Source organism: Argiope bruennichi, chromosome X2 (genome assembly GCF_947563725.1).
Source record: "Argiope bruennichi chromosome X2, qqArgBrue1.1, whole genome shotgun sequence".
In the NCBI taxonomy this organism is placed as follows: Eukaryota; Metazoa; Arthropoda; class Arachnida; order Araneae; family Araneidae; genus Argiope; species Argiope bruennichi.
In genome coordinates this window covers 26,507,485-26,529,375 of record NC_079163.1, presented here as the reverse complement: position 1 = coordinate 26,529,375, position 21,891 = coordinate 26,507,485, and the positions used below count along the sequence as shown (strand labels likewise).

The 21,891-nt window shown below is 27.9% G+C and overlaps 1 protein-coding gene across 4 annotated transcripts in view; it reads right to left on the bottom strand.

The window, feature by feature from the left end:
* Nucleotides 1-11,397: 11,397 nt before the first annotated feature.
* Nucleotides 11,398-21,891, bottom strand: part of LOC129961054 (uncharacterized) — a 49,746-nt gene continuing 39,252 nt past the window's right edge. For all 4 annotated transcript variants that reach the window (XM_056074860.1, XM_056074857.1, XM_056074858.1 and 1 more), the window contains one exon: nucleotides 11,398-21,399. In XM_056074860.1, coding sequence (XP_055930835.1) covers nucleotides 20,904-21,399 — 496 coding nt within the window. In that variant the 3' untranslated portion in view covers nucleotides 11,398-20,903. The remainder of the gene's footprint in view (nucleotides 21,400-21,891) is intronic.

The window sequence follows — 21,891 nt, the reverse complement described above, 5'->3', positions numbered from 1 at the left end:
TATTCTCTGTTATGTTAATTCTCTGTTTTCTGAAAATTCCAGTTTATTGAAAAAGAACTTCCTAAAAGTTTAGAACTCAAAGAAAAGCCAGAAATCTCTGGGCAATCCTTAAAAAATGAAACCATTGGGAATATTGTTTCTTCATTGCAAGATAAGTCAGAAATATTATGATTTTTATCCATAACAGAGTTGAAATATTCGAGGAGCAACTAGCGCTCACCACTTTACAACATTTATCTGCTATCTGTTTCTTGATACACACCATCAACGTTTCATATTTTAGAATTCAATTTATAAGTGAAGAAATTTTTTTTATTGCCAAAAGTAAGAATTTAATCAAAATTTAAACTCTTTTTTTTATAAATTTATATATATATATATATATATTTTCAGATAAACATAGATAAATTTTAATATCATATTCAGAAAATCAGCAAAAGAAATAGTTTGATTTTTAATTCATTTATTTTGAATCTCTCGTGATTCAATATGTCTCCCCTTGTGATATTTTACATGCATATTCAGTGTGAATTGAAATGATTTCTATACCATTTAATTTCATCAAAATATCTTAATAAATATAATACATTTGCAGATAGACATCTAACGGTAATAATTTTAATGTAAAATTAAAAAATAAATCTCTCCTTGTGTAATTTTATACTACATGAATATTCAATAAGAATTATAATGATTTCTATACCGTTTAATGTCATCGAATTCTCTTAATAAATATAGTATATTTGCATATAGATATTTTATGGTAATAATTTTAATGTGAAAATTGAGTTAAAAATTGGCCGCACATTTTCCTTAAAATAAAAGCTTGGTTTTCAAGTCTTATTTTAATAATTCTTCACTAGAAAAACTGCTACTTGTGCTAATTCTTTATTTATAATATCAGAAATACGGAAAACAGCTAAACTCTCATCAATCTCAATTACTTTTTACTTATATTTCTCTGGAAGATAAAATTTCTCCATTTTGAAAAAGTGCAAACGAAAAAGTACGCATAAACCAAACAAATCAACACGTAGGGTTGCAGCAAATACAGCACAGAAAATTCTGTGAGAAAGAAATCTACCAAGTAGAGCACGTCGGTATTCTTTGCCTGTACAATTTGCAGACTCCTGTAGTTTTGTAAACATAAACTAGTCTCTTCTTAAACCTAGTCGCTACGAAAAAATTCGTATTTCGATGGACTCGTCCGTCTCATACACAGCTTGTTGTGATTTAGCCGCTAGTGTTATTATAGGTACCTATAAATCGTGTAGTTTGGTCATTTCTTTTTCTTTTGGAAAACATTATACAACAAAAACGAAATACGGAGTCTTCCGTTTTTGAATAAATTAATCAGCTGCGAAGTTGGGTTTCGCCAGTTGGCAATTATTTTAAAGTAGTACGTAGTGGAAAATGAATCTACCTGCAGCATTTTTAGCAAAAAATCATTTGTGTCGTACTGGTCCGATTTAAACACAAAACATTCTAAATTTATCAGTTATAATACTTTGTCATAAACCAAGATCATTTATTCTCTCTTGATCATTTGTTATTGGCATTTTCGTCATTATTTTCTGATCGGTCATATTTGTATAAACATGCAGTTCTTCAATAGATTTCACCGTTTCAACATTTTCATTGCAAGACTGTGTACTTTCCGTGGAATTTTCTTCCCTAATTAAAGTTTGAATTGTAACTTCTGAAATCGGAGAAATTTCTTTTCCAGAATTACTTCGTAACCAAGAAAACAGATCTACTTGTGACTTCTTGAAATTTAGCTTTTTTTTTTTTCTGATAATTTTCTCTAAAATTAATTTAAGTATTTTTATCTAAAATTAATTATAAGTATTATAATTATAAGTATTACTAAGTATTTTTATCTAAAATTAATTATAAGTATTATAATTATAATTATTAATTATAAGTATTACTAAGTATTTTTATCTAAAATTAATTATAAGTATTATAATTATAAGTATTAATTATAAGTATTACTAAGTATTTTTATCTAAAATTAATTTAATAGTCCATACAAGAATTATTTTTGATTTGTTCAAAACAAACATCTTTTAGATAATACATTGTTATTTTATTTGTAAACCATTTTATTTAATGCTTTGAAATGGTCAACTCTTTTTTTTTTCATGTTGTTAATTATAAAATATTGCCAGGGCTCGAATTCGGGCTCTGAGAATTCTTTTTCATATTAAAATATTTTATCGTTATTCTCAGAATTAGGGTTCTGAGGAAGTTTTATAATGTCCTAAATCTAGAGTATGAATTCCATCTTCTAAAATTCTTCTTTGACTGATGAAGCTTTCTTATTCACTTGTATCGAATGCATTTCATGATTCTTACTTCTAATGAGATTCAATGCTCCAAAATGATCCTTTTTATTAAATAAACAATCTTTATAGTCTTCAAACGTAATTCTATTTTTTAGCTACACATTTCTTAACTCCTTTCGATTTCGTAATTATTTTATCTTCAGTTTATTAGCATACATTTTAATCTTAATCCTACAAATTCAATCAATACTTTACCAGTTTTTTTTTTTTTTTTTTCGTCTTTTACTTTATTCAATAATTTTTGATTTATTCTTGTCATATTATACCTGTTTTCTTCAGGATAAACTGAGGTATCAAAATAGTCAATCATACCTTTCATATCTTCATAAAAGTCTTCTGTTTTAATATCATATATTAAACTATTCGCATCCATGTAAAGTAATGCAAGATTTTTATATTTAGGTTCCATTATATTATTATGAAAATCATACATTAAAGGTTTTGATAAATCTAAAATGCACAAATGCATGCTATTTAAATCGATTTATTTCATTCTATTGATGTTTTATTCATATGAATAGCTACTAGTTTTTCATCAAATATTGACCTGCCTTTAAAATTTGGCTTAGCAATCAATTTTTTTAACTTGATAGTAATTGGTGCATAATCTTATATTCATTCTCTTTCTAACATTTTCGATAGTTTTTCCAAATAGAGCGTTATTTATTATTTAAAAATTTTTTTTCACAAAATCATTAGTAGCTTGTTTCCTCATTTCAGTATTTAAACTTATATTTATTTTGTTAACCAATCAGATTGAGTTAATTCTGTAGCTCTATGTACTTTTTTGTTTTTTTACTCCATTTCTAAATACTGTTTTAAACTTCTATAATGTATGACATAATTAGTTTTATCGTACAAAGTTGTTAATAATTTTTTTTGCTTAGATCCTTCGAGTATTTTCTTTTATGGAACTAGAGGTAATTCTGTTGGATCTAAATCAACTTCTAATATATGATCTTTTCTTAAATTATCCTAATAATTAATTTTTTTAATAATTTTTCTCAGATATATCACATTCATTCAATCTATTATTGAAATCTTTTTTAAGGGTTATTTTAGTCTCTTTACGCATTTCTTCAGAATCCATTTAATCGTAAGGATAAAACCCTTTTTATTAAATCTAATTTCTTTTTAAGAAAATGTTTCGTAGTCTCTTTAAAAGCAGATTTCAAATAATGATTGTATTTTAATTGTTTTATTTCAGGTGAATAATTTTCAAATTTTTTTCTTTTAAATTATCTATTGATAGATTATATTGATTAAGATATTATTAATTATTGTTTATTTATATTATTCTTTTTTATTATATATTTGTAATTCTCTTTTTTTGATAAGTTATCTATACTACTTGGCAAAATCAAACCGAATCAATAAATCGTAATTTCAAATATTTTTCAAAATTTTTGGTAAATATATATTTTTTTCGGTATTGGAAACAATATTTAATTTAAAATCATCAAATCCATTTATAAACAAATGAGCTTCATATCCAGACAAATTATGTGTATTGGTAGGTATCAATTTTGGAATTTTATAATTCAAATTACAATTTTCATGAGGTTGTCCTCTATATTTTCCAGTTAAATGACATTGACCTTTTATCTTCTGATAAAATTTCGTTTTCACATATACGACATACATTAGTTTAGTTAAAAGGGTTTTTATTGAAACCTATCATAGATTTAATATCTTTATTTTTTCATCAATAAATTTATCATTTATTTAGTGTCTTTAAACATGGACAGAAACTTTTCCACTGCATCACTCCCATGATAATAAACTGAAAGATTAAAATATTCATTATTATATTAAATATATATAATAAGTCAATTCCATCGCATTATGTTTTTGATATCAAAATGTGTAAGACATTTTAGAATTTGGTTGACAGGTGCTTTTTTTTTTTTTTCAAGGAATATTCGAAATATGCGTAAATAACAAATGGCAGTCACATAGATGGATTATATTTCTTAAATTTTATAAATTCATCTTCCTTAGGCATTTTAATTTTTACAAGGTTCATTTCATTTACAATCTTGTTTAGGATCTTTTAATTTTTCGATCGAATGTAAATCTACTAAACATCTATCACAATAATATACTTTATTTTTATTCATTTAAGTTCTTAATAATCTACCCATATTTTTAATCCAACAATAATGATCATTTATATAAAACAAGTTTACATGTTTTTGTTTTTTTCACAGTAAACTGATGCAATAATTTTCTCTCCTTCATAACTATGCACGTTAACATATATATTATTCAGTTTGAATTACTCAATAATATCAAGCTTTTTAAATTTTATCTAAAGAAACAGGAAAATAAATTCTTTTGAAATTTAATTCATTTTCATATTTTTTATAATTTGAGACTCTTTCCCAATTTCTGTTTACTGGATGAATTTCAGATAAAATAAACCACATAAAACATTTATTAACTTTATTTTTTACACTGACAATTGCTTTTTATTTTTAAGTTCTTCAGTTAAATCTGTATAACTAGATCCTTTTAAAGGATCATATTTTTTGATTGCCAATTTGAATACTTTAATTTTATTTAGACTCCATCCTGAACCTTTTGCTTCAAATTCATCTGTTTCTTTTAATAATTTTTGAGCAGTATTATCATAAAATTCATCTAAATCTGCATACTTTACTATAATACGTTTTTTGTTTTAAATTCATGTTCTTAAATTTCATTATCTTTTTTCACATAATAGCAAATTAATTTTATATTTACTTTTAATTGTTTTTTATATCTGAAATTTATTTTATTAAATCTGTAATAATTCTACTTTTTTTTCATATAAAAATTCAGAGAGATCCATGAAATCATCAATATTTATAATCCAAATGTTTTCAATCTACTCTTAAAACCTGAATTTACTTCTATAACTTCTTCACTAGTCACTAAAATTGTATTTCTGTGTTTTAAACTTCGGAGAACTTGATTTTTATAAAATCTTTTAATTTCCATATTTATCACATTTAATCTTAGGTATTCTAGATTCTTTTCTTTCAAAAATAGATCATTATTGGAAGGAAACAAGTTCAAAAATTGCTTTAGAGCTTGATCTGTGATAGATTAAATAACATCAAATTTTTTCAGATTCTCAAGTACTTAAAAATTATGATTTTTACTATTTAATAATTCTTTTTTTGTCTTCAATTTCAAATATTTCTCTTCAATATTTTCTTCATTAAATAAAGTAATTTTATGCTTTAATGATCTTAAAGGATTTTTTTAAATATAATATGGTTTATAATATTCACCACAAATTTTACATTTAATTTTATGTAGATTTGCTAAAATAATTATTTTTAAAATTAAATGCTGCATTAAATTCTTTTCTTTTCATCTGATCTATCACAAAATTTATAAGATCATTTTTTTCTTAATCTCTAATATTATGCGCTTTACAATACTCACGTAGTTGCTTGACGGTCTTAGACTTTAGAGCTGACTCTATTTATTGGGGGGGGGGGGAATTAAGGTGAATGCATTTTCCCAGATGTACGCTTGATAGATATTTAATATTTAAATGTCTTTTTTATGAGTGTAAGTTTTTCCACATTCATTGCTAATTTTTTTTATATTTGATTTTAGAATCATAATCTTTACGATGAGAATGATAATAAATTTTAGAGCAGTCATTTTTCTTTCTGTGAAAAGTATAGAAATCGTTAATAGTTTTAGAAAGTAAACAAAAGAGAGAAGAAGAAGTAGCTCCAAGAACTTAGTAGCTAGAACTCCAAGTAGCTTTTAGAAGGTAGCTCCACTTATTACAATATATTTTTTTACGATGTTTGTCTTTAGGGAAATCTATTTCTCCATATCTCTTCAGGATAGTCAAAATAACATATTTTAGGTCCTATTACAGCACAAACACCATTATCATTTATTAAAGAATTCAAATGATTTAAAAACTTTTCCCACTAGATTCATATTTTTATTGATTATAATATGTATTATTAGGAATAGAGTAATATTCACATATTTTCTTAACAAAATAACTATAATTTATATATATTTTCCATCGCTGTAAGAATCAATCAGATGATAAAACATGAATTGTACTTTTAAGAATTTTTTTTAATAGTTTTTACTTTTCTTGAAAATACTTTAAAGTTTCACTGCCAGCAGATGATATAGAATGCACTCAATTTGTTTTGCTTTTTTTTTAAGAAATCAGCATTCATTTACTTTTAGAACTCACAGCTATCAACTATAAGCTTTGATCTTCAATTTTAATCATTTATTTAATTATGCTCTAATTTAAAACTCACAGATATCATAGCTTGAAACTTTAGCTACAGCTTTAACTTTCAATTTGAATCATTTATTTGTGTTCTTCTAATTTAGAACTCACAGCTTTCACTATGCCTTATTCATTAAATCCATTGGCATCCAGGTAGCTCTGACCAGTTTTATTTATATAATTAACATGAGAATTATTTAAGGTGACTGACGGCTATCATTATCGTTTTAAACTCCTAGATGATTTCTATTTTCAGAACTCACGAATATCACTATGACTTTATAAAATGCCTTCACGGCTATCGAGGTTGCTTTGACAGTTTTAATTGCATAATTAACGTGAGAATCAGTTAACTAAACTCATTCTGCACTCCTGATTTCTATTTTTAGAACTCACGGCTATCACGATGACTCTAACCCTCTTGATGATTTTCAGAAATGATCTGTATACGAATCCTCCACCTTTTAGTCTGACATCTTTACTACAAGATGCTTCGGATGTAAGACTTGAGCGAAACTGTATAAGTTTTTCAAAAAGTAATAATAAAAGTTAATTTGGATTTATATATCTACTCAGATATTTTAATATGAAAAATTTTTAATATGATTACTAAGAATATGATATGATTTAATTGTTAAGAATAACTTAATAAAAAGTTGAGTTGATTAATGATTTACAAATAATGCTTATAATATAATAACTTTTTTCAAAAAATTATAAATAAACTTTAAAAAAAGTTTTTATAGTAGTTATAACTTTTTCAAAATTAATTGAAATATATTAATATGAAAAATGATATTTTATGTGAATGTTTTAATTATTAAGAGTCGCTAGCTTCTTTTGATAAAAAGTTGAGTTGATTAGGGACACCATCAAGTAAGGAAAGTATTTATAAAACTGTTTCTAAATAAATGGGCGTTGTAAATAAGCTCAACTTCTTAGGTTCTCTGGAATCTACTCCTTTCAGAAAATTCAAAGAATTTGAAATTAATAGAGATTATAATGTAATTGAAATAAAAAAAATAACCACGAACAATGGTAAAAAAAATTGTAGAATTAATAGATGAAAATATGGAGAATTTTATTATTTTTCTACCAGACCGGCGCATTAAGAAATTAAATGAAGAAAAAATACGAGAACTCAATACACTTCCCGGCTTGAAATTTACTTATAAAGGAAAATAAGATGGCAGAAAAGGAGATGAGGCACATTTGTTTGAAATTTTTGTTAGAGATCCTTGGTGTTGATATTTTTTTTTATTAATATTATCTTTTAATCTTCAATATTATTTTTTATCAATAATTTATTTTTCAATATTATTTTTATCAATCAAACCAAATTAAAATCCTTTTACTTTTCAGTCTTATTTTTCTTTTATCAATCACTTTTATTTTTCAATATTATTTTCAATCTTCAGTATTATTTTTTATCAATAATTTATTTTTCAATATTATTTTCAATCTTCAATATTATTTTTTATCAATAATTTATTTTTCAATATTATTTTTTATCAATCAAACCAAATTAAAATCCTTTTACTTTTCAGTCTTATTTTTCTTTTATCAATGACTTTTACTTTTCAATATTATTTTCAATCTTCAGTATTATTTTTTTTATCAATTAGGCCAAATTTATTATTTGTCTTATAAAATTGGAGTATTTGGGTGTTTACACTCAAATTATTAGTTTTACACTAAATAATCTGTCCACCCTTCTAAAATATTGTCCCACAAAAGTGATTTTTACATCAAAAAATAATTTTATTTGCGATATCAATTTGTCATACGAAAAATATATTAACAAATATTTTTTAATGATTGGCAACAGTACTTTTCATTGTCATAATGAAAATCAAATTAATTTCATTACTTTGTCAAATTCTTTAATAATATAAGCTTTTTCCATTTTTCTGATTACGATTAACACATTTTTCTTATTTAATATGTTTATATAAATTAGTTCAAAATCAGATTTTCACTTGCCCACCCTTCTTATATTATACATTTTTTAAAATGTTTTTCAACTCAAACTATTTTTATTTGATGAATTGTGTATAGTGAAATACTTTTTTTCTTTGCACCAATTTCAAATCGATATTTTTAGTAATGACATAATGGATTTCGCCTTTTAATTATGCATTTTCAGTTTCATTTTAATTTTACAATTTAGCATTCTTTTCTTTTACAAAACTGAGGTGCTTTGCACAATTTAGTTAAGAAGGAAAAAAAAAAAAAAAAAAATGAAATGAAATTTTTACTTTTCCCAAATGTATTATTTGAAAAAATATGGTAGATAGCTGTTTTAAATGATATTTTAAATATTTTTCGTGTTATTGTTTTTGAAAATTTAATTTCTATTTCACATTATTTCGTTTTTCAAAGAATCATATTACGCTATATGTTTCTAATAGGATCCAATAGGATAAAATAATTGATAGAATTGATGTACTTTTTTTTTTTTTTGCTGCTTAATTCAGTTAGACGCAGATATTGAGTTCAAAATACTTAATTTTTAAATACTTTATTTCGGAAGCAAACGAAGAAACAAGTCAATAAATATTCTTTAAACTTCATTTGTTATTTAATTTACATTTCCCAGTCTTATCAAACACCAAAGGAAAAATGCATTTCTTATTAATTGCTTAACATACCGACAAACAATATTTCGAGGGAACAAACATCTCCAAAGGCGGGTAGATAGTAAAATATCTCTAATAATAATAAAGATGACGAATGTGTGTAATAAATCATTAGACCTAGAGCTAACAAATTTGACAATAATATATCTTGGAAGGTAGAAATATGCACTTCAGAGTGATCTTTTTGAAATTTTAATTAAAGAAAAATTAAGCAAAGTTTTGGTGTTAATTCACAATAACTCCCGAATATATATATATATATAAATGTAAAACGCACATATATTTTTGAGCAGTTTCGTGACCGAAAAGATAATAGTTTTTTTTCTAGTTTTAAAATTTCGCTTTATTTCATCTCGGGAGGCAGAATTTATGTACAACCAAGTAGCGACGAGATACGTCAATCTACATCACAACACAAGAGTGACAGAAATATTTTCCCGATGATTATATATCATGAGATTCTGATAGGAATTTCTTTATATGTGTAAATTTAGGTAAAAGGAAAAATATGCATATTTTAAAAGAATTTGCGCAGTTTGACAAATTTTTATTTAATATCCTTTCACTCGGAGTGTGGGAATCGCTGACAAAAGCATTTTCACAGAACTTTTGTTGCATTAATTAAACAGAAAAAGTGGAATGGGATCAGGAAATAAGAGAATATTTAAGATTGAAGTTTATATGTGCTGAATTGAACTAAGAATCGGGAAATTAAGTTTAAATTAGATTTTAAAATATCATTACATATATATGATATTTTTTTAATAATCGTGTAATTTCTTCTTAATCGGCAATTTATAAAAAAATATTTTTTGCCTAATTTTCTTCAACAATAAATTACTTTGTTGTACTGAAATTCAAATAATCATAGAATTAATTACGTAATTTTTTTCTACCTTTATTGAAAATTAAGGAAGAAAGATTATGGTTAAAACCTATTTAGTTTACATGACGAATATGAAAGCGATTTTACAGTATTGCGAACTTTAAAGACTGACAGGCCCAGAAACTTACGTTTTAAGCTCTATGATGCCATAGACTTGACTCTGTTAATATGGTTCATATATACAATAAACAGAACAAGTGTAAGCTTATCAAACTGACAAGGTTTTAATTTCTATCACAATCGGCTGTTTAAAATAACTGCATGAGAGAAATGTGAATACTAGGTTATACATAAGAGACTTAATTGATTGCAGATATAACCAATATTCCGGTGAACTAGCTAGTCGCCAAAAGAGGCTAATTAAAAATACAAATAGAAGCGACTATAGACATTATAGCAGTTCATAGCCACAAATTTACAACTCCCGCCCCTCTCAAAGGTATACAGAAAAAAAAAATGATCTGAAAGCTGTAGTAGCATTGGTGTGAACTATGGTTGTTATTGCAACCGTTGTGTTCTACGGGCCATCACCCGGCAAGATACAACTCCTCCCATATAAGGCACGCCCCGTCATCAGAGATAGCCAACCCTAACAGGGCAGCTAGAATCAACTAGCAAAGATTCTCTGCCTATACCTGAAACCCTCAGAGGGGGGGGGGGGTAATGACGGTTCTTAAAATAAACTCGCAGATATAACAAGAGCGTTAGTATGTTCTTAAACGTCTTATACTTTTGTCTTGAATTCAGCGTAAACTGAATTAGCAAAATAATGTGTAGCTGTAGTTTTTATTTATTTTTATACAGCGATTTTTGCGAAACCCTTATCTTCAGTGTTTAAAATTTCTCAAAATAAATGAATAGTTTCAAAATGACAGTACACTGGTTACACATTACCAAAATATTATTCAGTCATAAATTTATATTTTTATCTTACTCTTCCAATGATATACCTATAATAATTCGTAAAATATATTACAGTATTTATGATCAGGTATTGATTATATTAACTGACTGATGTTTGTTCATTATATTTATGATAAATAAATTCAAAAATATATATATTGTCTCGTAATCTATTGTTACTTATCAAGCATTAAACTTATCATTACTACAAATGCATATAGCGTCCTCAATTCAAGTGGATCCTAGCTATTTAATAGGTGAATAAAGTAAGATCTTTACATATTAATCTAATTATCCATTGTATTTTTAAAATGTTCAACCTATTATCAATAATAAGACAACTAAAAAAAAAATTGGTAAGGTAGAAGAAGAGATCTTTATTATACATCACACAAATATCAGAGTTCAGTAGCTGTTACAAACAGTAAGATAATGATTTTGTTTTATTTTCAGTCTTTTGGAAAATAATGACATTTTATTTGCAGTAAATTTATTTCCTTTGAATAGTATTTTTTAAATAATACAGCTAATTAAAGTATTTAATATTTTTTAAAGTTACATAATTTTTATTCAACCAACTTATAAAATTTGCTAAATATATACAGCAAAAAATTGCAGGAGGCAGCTTTCTTTCTAAAAGGAGGAGAGGGGTGGAGTTACAAAGTAGGTGAAAAAGTAACAAAAATGCAGCACATAATTGGAAGAAGTGTAGATCCAGCAGTTCTGCCAAGAGCATAGGACCATTTCAGTACGGCCCTTAATGGAATATTATTCGTGTAATAAAAAAATACAATTATCAGAAAAGACAAGAAAACACAAAAATGATTTCATAAAGACTAAGCTACTCAATATACAAAAATCTATCGACACATAATATATAAATTTAGAGATATTAAATAGTTGTTGAACAACCAAGAAGAGCATGTTTTGATGGATAACAATATATATTATATATGTATATACACTGTACTAAAAAATTAGGTAGAAAATTAATGATAAATATAAAAAAATTAACAACTTTAATTATAAGGAATTTATATTTATATATTCTAATTCCTTATTTTCATATAAGGAATTAGAATAAGAATAGAATGCCTCCCTGTGACCAATTCAACTGGAACAAATAAAAAAACTAAATTAAATGTCTGCTCATATATAAATCGTTATTACATTTTTAATAAATAGCTGAGTAGCAAAATATGCAGAAAAAAATCCCAATTTATACAAATAAAACTTTTAACAATTTCTCATTTTGACAACTATTGTATTTTTAAAAAATTATAATGTCTATGTGTGTAAAAAGAGCAACTTCTACAGTTTATTTTCTATTAATTTCATAAATCTTATCTAAGGAAGAAATAAAAACATGAAAAAAAAACTTCAATAATCATTAGTGTATATTAAGCATTTTACATTAAAAAGCAACAAACTTTTAAAACTTCAATGGTAATGATTATCAATATATATTTAAAAAGAAAGAAATTCAAAACATTTATTTTGTTTATATCTGTGAAAAAACAATGTATAAGGAGCGTTCCAAAAGAAACGAGACGGAGGCTGGAATGCAAACCGGTAACAGAATTTTAACAGAGCGGGCGTCCTAGCCTAGGAATAGCGCGTCTTTGCTAGGGCGTCCCGAGTTCGAGCATGGTTCCTGTGTTCTATCCGTGACGTGAGTGAAAGAACCCCCCCCCCCCTGTAAAAAGGGGTTGTGCACACGAGCGTGTCAGTGTCATCTTCATATGAACTACAGTCAGACTTTTGCCCTCGGGTATTCAGGGGTCTTTACCCTCACAAGCTACTGTACCCCTCCTTCCCCGATATCTTTGATTTGATTTGAATTGGAGTTCAATCCAAGGGGGATAAGCAACAACAGAATTTTAACATCGTTGCATGTAGGGATTGCAATATCGGACCAAAAGTTCAATTCCGGTAGTAGAAATTTTAGAAAAAGAAAGGTTTTGGGTGTTTCTTTGTTTTATTTGCCAGTTTTATTAGAGAGTGTAAATATCACAAAAAAATAATTTGTAACTTTTAAAAACAGTATATAAAAAAATCACAAAAAAGTGAAGGAACATCTTATTTATTTATATCACAAAAAAAGTATAAATATCAGTATTCAATATGTGGTACTATTACAAATTTTTCAAATGTGATCTTAAAAAAACATAATTTATAACTGTACTGTCATTAAGCTGCAACGTAATTTTATTCAAAAACTAGCCGCCTTTGGCGACCAGCCGGTTCGCCAATCTTAATGTTCGTTAAAATTTTCATAATTAAATATTTTATGCAATTCCTACTTTAATAGCTTCTTCATCAAAATATTTTAAAACTTCAAATTTTGATAGGCATATAATTCACTCATAATATTAAAAACGCCTTCAGTCATAACGTAATATGTATCTCTCTCATTTTCTGTTGGCTCCCATAGAATTTATACTTTAAATTAAAGTGGAAAGAATTAATCTGCAATTAATATAATAATATTTTTTACTGAAACAAAGTATTTTTTTTTGTAATATGATTATTGAAAACAGTCACTGAGTGTTTAAACTTTATGGGCACTAAAGAATATCTTTCTTAATTTATGTAATATTTCAAAAATTTGTCAACAAAATTTTCTCAAATTCATCATGACCAGATTGATTAATTAACAATGTTTAATTTTAAATGCATCTAACACTAAAAAAAATAAAAATAAAACGAATCGTTTAAAATAATCGGTTGAAAACAGGTTAAAAAAAACTACTTAAAAGACGATGGTCTTAAAACTATAAGCATACACAAAAAATATATAACTAACATAAATACACTTTAATTACAAATGCATGCAACTAATCTAAAAATAATTTAAATCGTCCGTTGATATTGGTTGTCATGTCAACAATCAGAACACAATGCGCATGCGTGAATTTACAACGTTAGTTATGGTAACGGAAATGCGTGAGTTTTTCTAAGCCAGTTGGGGTAACGCTATGCAGATTAGACATTTTTATTTCCTTTATTCTGTATTATTTTTATTTCCTTTATTTTATTTTAATTCAAAAGTATTTCAGAATTAATCTGAAAGATCGATTAATTAACAATGTTTAATTTTAAATGCATCAAACATTACGAAAATAAACAGAATCCTTTGAAATAATCAGCCGAAAAATCTTAAGCCTAGCCTCATTACTGTTGGGGAAAAAAAACTGAACTCTTACTCATTTGGTGGTAGAGAAAACGAATAATTTTTTGTCGAGAAAGTTAGCTTTTAATTAATAATTAAAATTCTAATTAAAAATTCAAAAAAAGGGACCCCAGGTGCACATTCCCGACCTCTAAGGTAAACATGTACCAAATTTGGTAGCTATAGGTCAAATGGTCTTTTCTGTGGAGCGCCAACACATACACACACATTGAACTTTATATATAAGTATAGATGTTTTTTTTAAAGCAAGCGAATAGGGGAAAAAAACTATTCTAAAAAATTGGGTAAGGCAGGTGTTCTTATTAAATAAGTAATTTTTTAAAAAAATGAAACGAAAAAGGGGAAAAGTTATTCTATAAAATTGTGTAAAGCAGATGTTCTGCTTAGAAACTTCTTTTCCCTTTCCAGCTGTGTTGCCATAGAAACCGGCGCACAGCTGTTTACACGTTTATGTTTATCTATTCAGATTTTATAACATCTAATCAGAGTAACGGTGAATATCAGTGTGTTCGTGTTCGTCAATAAATGTTAATTTTTTTAATAACATGATTAATGAAAACAGAGTCACTGAGCATTTAAACCTTCTGGGAACTAAAAAATATCTTTCTTAATTTATGTAATATCTCAAGAATTTGTCGACCAGCCGGTTCGCCAATCTTAATGTTCGTTAAAATTTTTATATTTAAATATTTTATGCAATTCCTACTTTAATAGCTTCTTCATCAAAATATTTTAAAACTTCAAATTTTGATAGTCATATAATTCACTCATAATATTATAAAGGCCTTCAGTCATAACGTAATATGTATCTCTCTAATTTTCTGTTACCACCCGTAGAATTTATGCTTTAAATTAAAGTGGAAAGAATTAATCTGCAATTAATATAATAATATTTTTTACTGAAACAAAGAATTTTTTTATAATCTGATTATTGAAAATAGAGTCACTCAGCGTTTAAACTTTATGGGCACTAAAGAATATCTTTTTCAATTTACGTATTATCTCAAGAATTTGTCAACAAAATTTTCTTAGATTCATCATGAGCAGATCGATTCATTAACAATGTTTACTTTTAAATGCATCAAACACTAAGAAAATGAAACGAATCGTTTAAAATAGACGGTTTAAAATAGGTTTTAAATAACTACTTAAAAAACGATGCACTTAAAACTATAAGCATATACAAAAAATATATAAATAACATAAATACATTTTAATTACAAAAGCACGCAACGAACCTAAAACAAATTTAAATCCAGTCCGCATCCGTTGATAATAATTCGTCAACACAAAGCTCATGCTTGAATTTTCAACGCCAGTTACGTAACGCAAATACGTGATTTTTTTTCTACGCCAGTCGGCGGATTAGAAATTTTTAATTTCCTTTATTCTGTTTTATTTTAATTCAAAAGTACTTCAGAATCAATCTGAAGGATCGATTAATTAACAATGTTTAATTTTAAATGCATCAAACATTAAGAAAATAAACAGAATCGTTTGAAATAATCCGCCGAAAAATACTAACCCTAGCCTCATTACTGTTGGGAGAAAAAAAAAACGGAATCCTTACTCATTTGGCGGTGGCGAAAACGGAAGATTTTTTTGGCGGAAAAGTTGGCGGTGGGGAAAACGGAAGATTCTTTTGGCGGGAAAGTTAGTTTTTAATTAATAATTAAAATTTCAAAAAAAGGGACCCCAGGTGCACATTCCCTACCTCTAAGGTATACATGTACCAAATTTGATAGCTGTATGTCAAATGACCTGGCCTGTAGAGCGCCAACACACACACACACACACACACACACACACACACACATTGAGCTTTATTATAAGTATAGATTACCAGCTATCGAAAACGCTCTTTCGGCATCTACGCTAATTGATGGTACTGTTAGCAATGCGCGATGTACTTTTTCCAAGTATTTACCTCTAAATCCCTCATCTTCAAATAAATCGATTTATCGTGGGATGGTTTTGGATATAGCTGATTTCTGCATTGTATTTTGGTTTGTTGAAATTTTTTTTATTTATCGCTAATTCTAATTTTTGTTCAAGCGTCAATTCCTTTTCACTATTGACATTAGTGTCATGATAATCTTCGATAACTGTACCGAATTCCTCTGAATGTGGATAGATTTGTGTGTAAAAAGTTTAAGAAAATTTACTATAAACTTGATCAGAATTGAATTGGTTAATCTCTTTTCTTCTTTTTCATTTTTATGTGCGATTTTTCAATGTAATATATAATCCTTCATATAGTGATGTGTGGTGTTCTTTCAATGACTGCAACATGAAATTTATTGTTGCATTAGCTGTTAATAAATTAGAATCTCTCTGACACAATGCCTCAATAGTCAGTTTGATTGGAAGTAGAGCTGATACAGTTCTGGATATTAAGTCGAATTCACTATCTGAAAAATTAATTTGCAGGTTTAAGTCGATTATTGCTTTTTGGATTGGATTTCTCAGTTTCAAAAATCGTTCCAACATTAGAAGTAAACAAAGTTTAAGAACAGAAATTTTTCATTTATTCTTCATAATTTAATGTTTATGTCCCTTTTTATTAAATAACGATAGTTCTGAAATATTTTACTGTGCATTAATACCTTTTTCCTTTTGTATTACTAATTATCTGTAATGTTGACGTCTCATAAAACCGCGAGTCTTCACTGTTAAATGTAAACATCTCCTTTCATCTTACCTCTCAGCCCTATTTTGTCGAATTAAACCCATCCTAACGCATTCGCAAAAGCGCGAAGGGTTTTACAATCCATTGTCAAACAGCATTTTATCACTTCTCTTGATTGTACAATGCAATTTTGTACTAACAGTCTAATTAATTTCCTCCGTTAGGGAGACATAAAAAAAAAAACGTATACTATTTTCCTATGTTGGCGATTACTGAACGTATTGTGGAGACAATTTAAAAAATTTCTAGTAAATACCGAAAAAACGGTATTTAAACTTGTAAATACCGTTATTAGAAAATTATACAAATGGCTCAAAATACCGCTATTCGGTATCCCTAGTTGTATGTGTAACAAACGTGGTTCTAACAAGAGCGCGGAAGTTGACAGCTCGCCGCTAGAGAATCATAGGTGCATGCCATGTGACTACAAAAGCTAGCAGAAGCACACGTCAATCGTCAAATTCACGTTGTAAGCAGTGATATAGAGGCGTCAAAAGAAGAGTATAGAGGTGTGGTTCGTTTTCTGATAACGGAAGTGGTAGGGGAATGGGATTCATGCAGAAATTCAAGTAGCAGGTCCTTGCAGAGCCGGCCTTTTCTATGAAGGGGTCCGACTACAAAATACTATTTAGGGCCCTATATTTTTTACAAAGTAAAAAAAAGCTACAAATACGAACACATATTACTATTATATGTTTATTTAATGCGTGATTTTGTTTTTATTATTAATTACTTCAGAGAAATTACAATTTTTTGCAATTTCTTTTTCGACTCTTAGTACAGCAAATTCATTTACAAATTATGCACACATGCTTGACCAAAGACAATTCTTTATTAATTTTAATTTGCTGAAAGAGCGCATAGTACTTATTATTCTAGTAACTGGCAATTATTATTATTATAGTAACTGGTAAAGAAAAATTTTAACACAGTTAATACATTTAGAAATAAATCATTATAATTATTAATTAATAAGGCCGGGATAGCCTGGTTGGTAGGGCGTTGGAATCGCGTTCCTTGGGTTGCGAGTTCGAACCCCGCTTCCGCTTCAAAGGAGCTAGAAGTCAGACTTCCGCCCTCGGATACTCAGGGGTCCTTACTCTCAGAAGCTACTACCTTCTTTCACCGCTCTCTTACTCGGTTTGAATTGGAGTTCAATCCAAGGGGGATAACCAACAACAAACAACAAGTTTATTCAAACTGTATATATATTGCTTTAATCGAATCTATTCTGGCTTCACAACGAGTGTCATATAATGGTTCAAGAGTGATGTTTAAATGTGTTGGTAGAATTTCCCATCTTTTTGTAGATGCAGAAAATAAGCAATATAAACGTTGTAAAATAATAATAAAAAAAAAAAGCAATATATACTGCTGGAAACGGCATCAGAAATTAATAAATTGAAAGAGTGCCATAGGCCCTCAATCTCAGGGCCCCCGTGCATAGCATCCGCCGCACCCCCCGGATGGCCGGCCCTGAGTACTTCATCACCCTCTATACAATCCAGACCCCTTTCTCTGCGATTGCCTCTTTTTTTTCTTTTTTTCTTTGTTCCCTAAAAATGTGTCTGAAGAGCAAACGATTGATTTACCCCGGAGGATGACAAAGCAGACGTTCGGTTTCCTAGGCCTCCGGTTCGTTTCTGTTTGAATGCTCCTTATAAGAGGAAAGAAAAATAAAGCTTCTTAATATAAAAATTTGGCAAATGGCAGAAATAAAGATGAAATAATTATTTTTGTAACATCAGAATAAAAAGAGAATCATAATGAAACATGAATAAATTTTAGTAAACATGGTATAAATTTCATTTACATTATTTTGCATCCATTAATTCCAGAAATTTAACATAAATCAACAAATACAATATCCATGAAATAATTCGTAAAAAGCTTACACTCATTAGACTTTTTAATCTCGGATTAAGCAGATCTCTGATTTCAGTTTAGTAAATTCGGGAAAAAAAAGTAAACTTAGTGTGAATTTTTTTTTATTTTTTATGTAACAGATAATTAATGATGAGCTCCAATAACAGATTAATAAATTTTCCACTATTAAATATAGAAGTATCTATCAATTAATTTAAAATACATCATAATATGCTTAATAAATTTCTCTTTTAGATTAAAAAAAAGCACAGAACAGCAGATTACATGCATATATTCCTTTGTAAAGGATGAATGATTCCACTGAATTTTAAATTAAGAACAAAAACACTTACCTATATTAACATATATGCTACAAATACAGAATGTTCCAGAAATGTTGAACATTCTCCATTTCACACCAGAAACACTTACAAAGAATGCAATATATTAATAAATTACAGCAATATCATATATGTAATAATATGCAATATTATATAGTTCTATAGCGCTCTAAATCATTTTCAATCAATCCAGTGATTACTATATTTCACACCTGAAAGGCAAAGTGATACTAGATTTATTTTCCAAATACCCTTTTTCTCCAAACAGAAAAAAAAAAAAAAAAAAAAAAAAAAAAAAAAAAAAAAAAACAATTTAGAATAACGTCATGAGTGGAAAAATAACAATAAAATTCCTACAATACAATTCATTCAAACTCCAGACCGAAATTTAAATAAATCTTTAACTCTGAAATGATATTCAATTTCAAAATTCCATCTGGAATCCACTGTTTTCCGTTATACAATTGCTTGTATACGGTCGCTCTACATAGTGTATGAAGAGTCGGGGTTCAACAAGTTCATGGAATTCTCTAAAAACTTTTTGGTAAAATCAATGTATAATAAATATTTCATCTGGTTCATATAGTTAACAGATTTTTTTTTTTTTAGAGATTATAAACTAGGAGCAGCCTCAGAGCTCCACAATAAGTGAAAAAGCACACAGAATTGATACATTACATTCAAATTCCAGTCCGAGAATTACATAATTCTTCAAGGAAGATCTAATTGCAAAACTGCATCTGGAATCCACTGTTTTCCGATATACATTGCTTGCGTACGGCCGTTTTATATAAATGTTTGAAGGATTGCGGCTCAATAAGCCCCGTGTGATACTTTGTGGTGCACGGGAGTTTTATAAATGTTCAATAAAAAAAAAAGTTCATGGAATTCTCTAAAAACTTTTTGGTAAAATCAATGTATAATAAATATTTCATCTGGTTCATATAGTTGACAGATTTTTTTTTTTTTTTTTTTTAGAGATTATAAACTAGGAGCAGCCTCAGAGCTCCACAATAAGTGAAAAAGCACACAGAATTGATACATTACATTCAAATTCCAGTCCAAGAATTACATAATTCTTCAAGGAAGATCTAATTGCAAAACTGCATCTGGAATCCACTGTTTTCCGATATACATTGCTTGCGTACAACTGTTTTACATAAATGTTTGAGGGATAGTGGCCCAACAAGTTCATGGAATTCTCAAACAACTGTATGGTAATACCACTGTATGAGATAAATGTCGTCCGGTTCAAATAGTCCACTGAAAAACAAATTTATTTCTAAAGATGCTAAATAAGAAGCAGTCATAGAACATCTCAATAGGTAAAAATCAGCACACAATATTATGGTAAACCATATACAGGCCGAGTATTAATGAAGTTTTGAGGCTCGAAGGAATACCTAACTTAGTCCAGACCGATATTTAAATAAGTCTTCAACTCTGAAGGAACATCCAATTGCAAAACTGCATCTGGAATCCATTGTTTTCCGACATACATTGCTTGCGTACGGCCGTTTTATATAAATGTTTGAAGGATTGCGGCTCAATAAGCCCCGTGTGATACTTTGTGGTGCACGGAGGTTTTATAAATGTTCAATTAAAAAAAAAATAATAAGTTCATTGAATTCTCAAACAACTTTATGGTAAAACCATTGTATAAGAAATATTTCGTCCAGTTCAAGCAGTTCACTGTAAAACGAAATTAATTCTTAAGATGATAAATAAGGAGCAGCCACAGAACTCCTCAATAGGTGAAAAACAGCATCCAATTTTATTGAACGACGTAATGAAAATTACGTACAGGCCGAGTATTAATGAAGTTTTGAGGTTTGAATTTATATTTAATGAAGCCCAGGTGCAGATTTAAGTAAGTTTTCAATTCTCTAGGAATATTTAATCGCAAAACTGCCACTGGAATCCACCGTCTTGCAGTATATAATTGCTTGCGTACGGCCACTCTACTTAAGTGTTTGAGGGATCGCGGCTCAATACGTTCATGGTATTCGCCAACAATTTTATGGTAAAACCATTGTATAACACGTATTTCTTCCGGTTCAAATAGTTCCCTGAAAAAGAAATTCATTTCTTGTGCTGATAAAAATGGAGCTGGCACAGTATTCCACAATATGTTTAAAATAGCACACAAAGTCATAATACAGCTGCCCTTGGAGATCTTCACAGCAATTATCAGCACTTGTAGCATCAAACACCTTCTTTCTTCGCTCATCCCGGTTCCTGCTCTCCGTAAAACTTCATCGGGCAAGTGACTTAAAAAAAAAAAAAAAAATAAGTACACCCGAATTTTGACTCTAATAAAAGATATCAACATAATAATGATTTCACTTGACTCACTTTTTTTTTTTAAACATTATTTTTTAAAAAGTGTACTGAGGATTATACCAAACGCGCAGACACAAAAAGACATTATTTTGTTTTAAAAAAATGAATAAATGAACTTCGAACCTGTTGGTGAAAATTTAAATTTGCTCCATTATAAGACAACTTTTTCAATAACCATAATCTAAACAAAATAGTTTGACGCCGTATTTCTAAATAATTAAATTATTTTCATTGACGAATTCCTACATAATAATAAGAGAAATAATTATTTAAAAGAAACATCCTTTCATTAGTTTATAAAAATGTAGAAAATAATATTTTATCAAAGATGGACATCAAAACAAAATTGTAAAAGAATGAGATACACATCAAAATTTTTAGTAAATGGAATTTTTATCATATTGTAACCATAAACAAAA